This window comes from Phaethon lepturus, unplaced genomic scaffold, assembly GCF_000687285.1.
Source record: "Phaethon lepturus isolate BGI_N335 unplaced genomic scaffold, ASM68728v1 scaffold12622, whole genome shotgun sequence".
Taxonomy (NCBI): Eukaryota; Metazoa; Chordata; class Aves; order Phaethontiformes; family Phaethontidae; genus Phaethon; species Phaethon lepturus.
In genome coordinates, this window is record NW_010522634.1 from 23,695 (window position 1) to 32,973 (window position 9,279).

Consider the following 9,279-nt stretch of genomic DNA (forward strand, 5'->3'; position numbering starts at 1 on the left):
TACAGACTACATTAAGAATGCAGTTGGCTGGTACAGAAATGTACTTCACAGAAGATGTCAAGATGACCTCTGAAGAGGACAATTTCCTCCTGAAATCCAACGCAACTGTAGTGATTATTGATTTAAGGAACCATTATTATAAAACTCTACATGATATCCTGGATAAGTAACACTGTGGCCTGGAATCTAAACTTAAGTGTCACATAAGAGCAGCAAGAAAAACTGACATCATCTACATTACAAGACTGAACTCCGGATGCCAGCCAGCGTTACCTCTCCCCGAGCAAGAGCTCGTGGAGCTGCAGTTACACCTCACTGCTACTGCCAAAATGCACCTCTGGGACACGTGAAGCGGCCATGTGATAAATGCAGCGGTGCAGGCCACAAAACTAAAAGGGACATCTTTTGTCATGGTATATATAGTTGTATTTCGAGCAATACAGCACATAGCTCGAACACAAGGAGACACTATGTTCAGCCAGGAAAAGAATTCTGGCAGAAAACGTCACATTAGAGATTAGCGTAAGCTGAGTCAGGTAAGGACGTAGGAGGCATGTGCACAACATTACACCTTCTTTGTAGTGAAGATGAGGTAAGAAGAAAAACCTGCAGGGGAGACAGAGTAATTGCACTAAATTATTTTCCCAACCCAACACACTACTTCTGGAAGCACAATTACTCACCCCTCCAGTAATAATTCAAGATGCTGGACTTGTTATGCATGGGGGACAACCTGCACCCTCTTGGACTCCTGCGGAAAAGCAGCAAGAGTTGCGCGTCCACAGTCTTTCAGCTTCCCTTTAATTAAGCCTGCGATACTTAAGTGCTCCAACACACGGATGGCATATGCTCTGTGCAGGTTACCCTCTCCTTAGACTCCTTTGCAGGTGACCAGCAAAGCCGTAGTCACAATTTGTCTTGCCCTCACATATGGGCAAAGTTAACTGTAATTTTTGCATTTAATTTTTTCCTACAGATGTTTGAAACTAGTTGATGTGAAGTCAGTGCCAAGACAATGAGCTGAAATGTTTTTGGGTTTTTTTTTCTGCAATTTTTTTGTGTGTCATCTATTCCAGCTGTATTGGTTCACTTCTGTCCCGTGGGAATGAGGCCATCCACTGACAGTATCTGCCTAGTATTTCCAGAACCCAGCACTAAGGACAGGATTAACTCCTGGTCTATGAATGCCTTCGTTATTTAAGCAAAGGCTGTATTATAAATGGGTATCATACTATAGTGAATCTGTCAGAAAACCACTGTGATGACAACACAAATAATATGTACATGCAACAAAGCAATACATTAATACTTCAGTAAATAAGATTAAAATTTTTGTATACTCCTAGACTCTGGGGGACAAAGACTATAAAACCAAAGACAGCTTAACACAACAAGCTCCCTGGGCCTGCTGCAGTTAAATATTCTTCCCAGAAACTACCTGGTCACACACACACTTTTTTCTGTGTTTTTAAGAACAGTTAGAAGCTGATCATTTTATGAATGCATTTTGAAGTTAATTTTTGTATGCCAGAGGCAACACACTTTCAGGTTTTTTGTAGCTACAGATAATTGTAACTACAGCTCTGCAGAGCTTTTCCCATTGCTTATCATTTCATTTAAAACCAGGATTTTATTGGTATGTTATTTATCTCAAGAATAACGACATTGGAGCCGTTCGCAGAATGCATATGTTAACGCTACACCAGCACGGCAGTGGTAGGACATCGGCTTAGGCAGTCTTCATCTACCCTAGAAAATGAACGGAGATATAACTGTGTCTTGCAATATTCCACAAGCAAGGGTTTTGTGAGGAGAAAAGTTACTGCCGAGAAACATATGTTCATTTTCTCCCAGGCAAATTTCTGAGTGCTGAGTACTTGCTCTCCTCTTGTAAAGCTTCTGGAGAAGACACTGATCGTAACATCCAATGGCGCAGGAACGAATATTCCTCAGGCCAGTCAGTGGTAAAGAGATTTAACAAAATGTCCTGAGAAAAACACTCCAAATCACATTTTGCATTGAAGTGCCAACACTGGATCCCTCATTTGCTCCAAAACGAAGCACTCCAAAGAGGCCCAGAAGCCACAGGCTACTAAAAAAAAATAGTAACAAAAAATTCTATTAGCTTCTTTTTATAACCAGCTTACAATAGGCAAGAGGATAATGACTTAAAAGTTTTATTTCTTGATTGAATATTGTACATCAATAAAAAAAGAAACTATAAAGGAAGGTGGCTGAAATTTTTGCGACCACCGTATTAGACGAGTCAAATTTGCCAGTACAGCACCCGTTCTGCTGAACAACATCTTACAAAGGAGGCAGCGAAGAGTTGTGAAAGTATCCGTACTTGAGCTCAAACACAGGCTGGTAGAAGCACTGCCTTTCCCATCACACTCCAGACTAACTGCAGAGTTTTGATCGCTACAACAGTATCTGCCTTGGAAATTCAACTAAGTGAAGCACACGTGCTGGCGACCAGCCATCACAGACAGAGGTACTGAACCTGGCCTGGAAATAAGAGGAACGACAGATCTAGTTTTGCCAAGCGTAACAAACAAACAGCCAAACTTTGGTAAAAGCATTACATCCAAGGCATGGTTGGCCTTGGTTCTTCCCGGCAAAGAAGAAGTTGGGCAAAAAAACTGTAAAAAAAAAAAAAAAAGAAAAAAAAACACGAAGCCCCCTAAAGCCCACCTGCTAGGTGGTGGCTACAAAAGGGGACCTAGGAAGAAAGGTGGACTCAGTAACCTTTTAAAACATAGAAATAATTCTGGTTTACAGTTACATATATATGCATAGAGTAGTTAGCCACTTGTTCATTACCAAAATGAGCAGTAACAGTCAAAGTAAGGAGTGACATTGGTATCCCCAAGACAATTTGCTCTCACTGGGCAACAGTTATCTTTAACACAGTAAATATATGATGTAGGAGTTGTGCAATACATATATTTCAGATTTATGAGAAGGTTCATGAGTAGAGATGGTTCTACCATAGTTTTGCTTTCACTGCCAGCAGAAGAGGACAATGGGGTTCAACCATTATTTACAATGCATAAGAAAATGCAATGGGCAACAAAAAGCAACTTGTGTTTTATAAGCCAGAGATGGGTTTAAAATAGAGATCACTGTAAGGGGAAATAACTTAGCAGAAATTAACGATTTGGGCTGGACTTATGAAAACCTACTCAGCTATCAGCTAGGGGGAATGCAGCAGCTGAAATTGGAAAAAGTGGATTACATCTTATGTGAACTATCATTTATGTAGCTACCTTCTCATAGTACCTTACAACACGTTCTGCAGGGCATTCCAAGCTAGATTTTTTGTTGGATTTTGAGTCTTGGAAATACACAAGTACAGTATTACATTAAGCTGACAAATCACAACATAGACTAGTGAAACCCTGAGCACTCCCTCCAAATAACAAGTCTGGTTTTTATATCAAAATAGAATTATTAGAAAAGACATATTTCCATATGTACCATGCATTGCATACTGCTGAGTCAGACAACATTTAAAGTACTACATCCAACCGTGCCAAGCCACTGGCCTTGGCCAAAAGCCAAGCTGAAACAATGCGGTAAGACAAACGGACAACTGACCTTTACCATTTCTAGCAATCGTTTTTCCCCTTCCTTCTAGTAAAACGTCTGAGTCCAAGAAGGATCCCAGTTAAAGAGTGGTGGCAGAAAGGTAGCTGCTCCAGGAAGCAAGGCTTTGGACCGTGACGGACCAGCAAAACTTTATCCCCCTTCCAGATTCTCCTCCTCTTTCATGGCTTCTCTCAGCTCTTGCCCTTTCTTAAACTTCCTTAATGATCCTGATCCCCCACAAGCTTAAGTACTAGGAATGATTTCAAATGTAATAAGAGAAGCCGTAACACTGCCAATGGGGCCCAGTTTTTGTAAATTCTGGCTGTAGGCTAAGAGAAAAAGCACACAGAAACCCCTGCGCGGCTGTGTTGTTCCTCATCGTCCTTCACTCCCCCCACAACAAGCCACATCTCCAGGAAGTCAGAGGAATAAAAAAGCTGAGCGATGGATTTAATGTATATACCACACAAGCGTCCTACCAGCATGTGTTGCTAAAATAATTTCCTTGAAATTTAACAGTTGTCACTGGCATTTGTGTAATAAATCACAAATAATATCCCATCAGAGACAGACACCATCAAACCCTCTAATTGTTCAGTGAAGCATTTACCAAATACTTTCAGCCTTGTTGTTTTACTCCACTTGCAGATACTGCCTCACTTCTATTAAAGAAAGTGTAAGGCAAATTCCCTCAGTTAGTCTACTTCTCCCCCTTATTCTATCCACCTCTCCTTAGTTGTCTCCACTGCTATTGATCAGCCGCCCACTCGCTCAGGTGGGAGACCTCGCCAAAGCAACCCAAGTGAAGCTGCCCGGCCGTCTTTGGAGTCTCACTGCCGCTCAAGAAGATTTTGAGCGTGAGCTGCAGCCGAAACACTGAGCTGCAGCTCCAAGTTTTGCACATCAGCGCAAGCACTGGCAGTTTCTTCTATAACCCTGAGATACAGACAGTAATTTAATGACTATTGCTGATTCAGTTACACCAAACCAGTTTCTGGAGTCCATATTCTGCTGATTATCTTCAGAAAATCTCCTACTGTTCACAGGAAAATTGGTTAAGTTTTCTTGGTCCTGATTATCACTTGTCTCATTAAAGACAGCACACTGTGCTATACTTAGAAGCAAAATCACTCAGAAGTTGTATGACATCAATTCAAGACTGTGTGTCTATAACGAGATATTACATGCTTTCCATTAAAACAGGCAGATTAAATACTACCTGAACATCAGGACAGAACTGCAGCTTTTCTTTGTATATGTTTAGTATGTAATTAATATGAATAGTCAAATAATTCTACCAACACCAAGAAACGGAAATTAAAGTTTAGCAATTCTGAACCTCAAAATCCCAGCCTTCACCTCACACAATCAGTACCTAAAAAGGGGGGGGGGGGGAACAAAAAAAGACCACAGGAACCTGGCAAGATAGTCCTTCCTTTGTTTCTAAAATAAACGCCAATTTTGTTAAGTCTTCTGTAAGATAAACAAACAAATCCACAATACATCTCCTTAAACTAACACAGTTTAGACCAAATATTTCTGACAAGGTTCAGGAAGAAAGAGAATTCCTGCTTCAAACCCATGGGTTATTAGCATCTCAAACATTTTAAAAAGAAGATGGAGTTGCCTCTATTTTGTGGAAAAAAAAATAAAGCAAACCCAAACAATGTTGTTTTTAGAATTGGACTTGGTAGTTTTAGTGTGTAAAAATCCTTAGGAAGTAAGAACAGCTTCCATAAAGGCTAGAAATAATGAATTTTTATGCAAAACTCAACTAGGAGCCACCCCAAAATTCTTTATGCATTCCTTAAATTAAGAAAAAAAAAATCCATTATCTTAAGGCAAAAGAAAGCGATAAAGTGTAAGACAGCCTTGCAGGTCGCAGGAATGTAAAGACTCGCAGCCGAGTGCCGTTAATGCTACCCAGTGGTGGAGGCAGGCTTTTGCCTATGGTGCTGAGGATGCTTCCTCGCCTGCCGCAGCTCTGCCCGGCACGCTGCCTGTCGCTGCCTGCCCGCCTCCAACACAAACACGCCAAGCACCCTCCTCAGAACTGCTCCATAAAGCAGCGATAACATCCAGCACTGCTGTCCTTTTTACCCTAGGATCAGACATATCCTGTACATGTTAGTAGCTCGCGTGGGTTTTTCATCATAACGTTATCAGCAACATAGTATATAGAATTGGACTTTATGAAATTCCCCAAAAGCCGGGCAAACATCAACATGTAAACCCATGAACACGCTTGGTTCTACCCAAATAGTTCTGTAAAATAAAAACAGTACATGAACTTTACAGAAGTATCGTCAAAAGTGACATTTCCATTACTTACGTGGAATCTGCTTAAAGAGACAGAAATTCACCTCCCAAACCCAGAAATAGTTCCCCTTGCCTTGATATAGATTTTATAATGATTGCCATCAAAGATACAGCGAGAGCAAAATAAAAAACCCCACCAGAAAGACCCCCATGAAACAAACTAAAAGCAACATGGAAGTTGGACTGATTATGCAAAAGGTTAGTACAAAGGATTTCTACTCTGTCAAAATAAACAATAAGACACATTCCATATTCATATATCAAAGTAGAATTTATATCCACAAATTCCAATTTTCTTTTCTGGATTCCTTATATCACATAAAATTGCTTTAAACACTTTAAAGGGGAAAAAAAAAACCAATACACCTTCACTACAAAAAAAACCTATGAGAGAAATCTAGAATGGAATAGAATGGAAGCAAGTTTAAAGTTGTCTTCCTGAAACAAATAAGAAGTCCTCACACACCTCTTTCCAACCGTGGGAAAATAGAGCAAATAAAGTGTAGGGAGAGCCCTGGGACTGGCAGACAACACTCTGGGGATCAGTTGTCAGTGGGGAAATAAAAAAAGGAAGTTAAAACAGACACTTCATTAAAAGCCTACAACTACGGGTTTTACGTAGATGGATTTGATGAGCCATTTTCTAACTAAGATCCCACAGAAACACAGCAAAAACCTCTTCCTCCACTGAGACCAAACACTGTGCTTCTGCAACTGTATGTTAAAAAAGGAACAGCTAAGAAAAACAGACAACTAGGTGTTCGTACGGAAATCAGAACCCGGCCCCGGCTGCGAGAGGAGACGTACACAGCCACCCATTGAGAAAGCTGCCACCATCACACTTACTGCTGAAGGGTTTTACTTCAGTATCCGCACCACAGAAAACACTACTACAAAGTCACTTGAAATACATACTAACCAGCTCCCCTAAAATACCCTGCTCTCAAAAAGCCACCTATAAGCAAGCCCTCCTGCAGTTCCATTTACGAGTTAAATTGCAGGTATGTTTAAATCTTACTGCAAATATTCTTATCTCTTTAAATGCAGTTATTAAACAAACCGCTAAGTATTTCCTACTCAGAATCTTCTTGTCCATGTAAGGTAAATGTAATACCAAGCAAAGCTAAAACTCTAGTTCAGCTTAAATATAATTCTAGAAATTTACCCAGCAACCAAGTTATTTTTGTGCATAACATTTAAGTAACACTAGGACGAAGAAAGGCAAAAAATCCAGTGATTGATCCTCTAACCCTTGAGAACGAAATAGCTTTTGTATACACTTAAATACTTCCTTCTATACTGCCTTCCATATGGATCCTTCTACCACAGACTCAATCTTCCCTTTAGGTTGTATCTCAGAATTTTTATTTGTATTTATTTTTTTTTTTTAAAGCATGCCAGCTCCCCTCCTCTTTTCTTTCCTTTTAATACCAATAGCTGAGTACTTGGTTAAAGCTACTATTGTACTATGGAATAAATATGCATCAATGATGTCTGATCAGACAGCCACACGTAACAAGCAAAAAAGGGATGACTGACTTCAAAAGAAAAAACAAACCCAAACAAACCAGCATGCATCTAGTTGTGCTAAACATACTCATAGTATTTCAATAAAGAGCAACAAAAACTAATTACCTTGAATAGCCATTAGAGAAAGCAGGTCTGCCAGAAAGGCTGAGCGTTCCCAAAGGAGCCAACGTCTCATCCCCTGATCCCTGGCACCTATTCCAATTTTCTGAACCGGCAGGAAGAGACGGAATGATATTAAAAATTGGTTTCTGATCCTGCTGCTGAGAGAGCGATGCAGTATTTAAATCATAGTGATACATTTGTCCCCCAGAGGTACTGACACCATGAATAGATATGGCAGAGACTTTAGTACCCAGCAGATTAGACCCAGAGAAGTTTGCCTGACAATAAATTGGGCCCACGTTTTCTTGCTTTATGCCAGGAGTACAGAGTTCAATGAAGTCTTCCTTTTCTGTTTTCACTTGAGGCATTGGCATTTTGGAACTGGGTAAAAGGTCACCACGGTCATTAATTTTAGGTTTAGTGTCAGATAAAATAGGAGGCTTGCAGTCTTCATCGAGATTTCCTTCCAGGAGAAACGCATCATCTGCAGATATAGGGGACAGCAAGCCACCGTCATCTAGCAATGGGTCAAGCCTCCACGGACTCCCATTGGGCTCTTTGCCAGGTGATACCGGCGGCAATTCTAAATCCTGGAGAATATCCAGGGTGCTTTGGTCTTCAGAGAATAACTTCAAGTTGCCACCATTTGAGCCAACCTGGCTTTGGACTGCAGCTCCTGACTCTAAAGGGATGTCGCGGCCAGCCATGCCTGGGAAATCCGGCTCAAGCGGCACCTCAGAAGATATTGCTCCCTTTGCGTCCTCGGCCAGGCTTGAGGACTTGTTCAAGCTCGCAATACTTTCTTCCAGGAGCCTGAAGTCCGTTTCTCCAGAAGAGATGCCAATCTGGCCCTGCTGCGAAAATCCAAGGTCGTTTCCCATCACTTTTGCATCTGTTTCACCCATGTACAGTCCCATCGAGAGCGATACTGCCTTGGAAAGGTCTGGCTGAGGCACATTGTTTGCTAACCCTTTTGAAAAGTCAGCCAAAGCAGGTTGCTGATTGGAATCTGACTGAGAAGACGCGGGCAGAGGAGATGTAGACACAGGGGCTTGTACAGTAGCTCCACCCCTGAAGGGTGGATGAAAGTCCATCACAATCCCTCCTTTGGTACTGATGAGCGCATTTTTCCTTGTTTCATCTTGATCCGATGAGTTAAGCAATTCTTTGGAATCCATTACTTTAACATTAGCTATAAAAAGATCAGAAGCATTCAAAGTTAGCACAGCAAGGATATTTTAGTAACAGCATTAAAAAAAAGTCTCAATCATTAGCCTGGCAAACCTGGTTGAGCTGCTCTGAGAATGAAAGCACAGCACATCAAGCTATGAACTGACATGTGCCACATCTTTCTCAAACCCACCAGGTTTGTTTTTGGGGTTTTTTGTTTGTTTGTTTGTTTTTAATTTCTGACTGGTAACAAGGAAGTGTATTTTCTTAAAGCTCTGCTAGACCTGGATGGAGTGGTAAGTCTGCCTGCACGCTACTCAGAATCCGACTACAGCACAAGACATCTTCCTGGACACACTCCCCAGCTCTGTCACCCATCACAGCAAGGAAGCATAAAAATCATTAAAATACCCAATTTACAAATTTTGGAAGGTAACTTTCCTGGTATTTAATTACATCTTGAGCAGCATAGGGGAGAAAGACATTTATCACCCTTCCCAAGCCAGCTCCCTGTCTACCTGCAGGTTTGGATGTGTCACCCACAACAGGTACGGAAGCCTCCCGAGC

General features: G+C 41.2%; 1 protein-coding gene across 1 annotated transcript; it reads right to left on the reverse strand.

Moving 5' to 3' along the window:
• Positions 1 to 7,483: 7,483 nt before the first annotated feature.
• Positions 7,484 to 8,720, reverse strand: LOC104616755 (glucocorticoid receptor-like). The gene has a single exon (XM_010281871.1). It carries the CDS (start codon positions 8,718 to 8,720, stop codon positions 7,542 to 7,544), a length of 1,179 nt encoding a protein of 392 aa, XP_010280173.1. The 3' UTR covers positions 7,484 to 7,541.
• Positions 8,721 to 9,279: the final 559 nt, after the last annotated feature.

Bases quoted from the DNA above. Each gene is read 5' to 3' on its own strand.
- LOC104616755 (XM_010281871.1), bottom strand. From the start codon at position 8,720: ATGGATTCCAAAGAATTGCTTAACTCATCGGATCAAGATGAAACAAGG.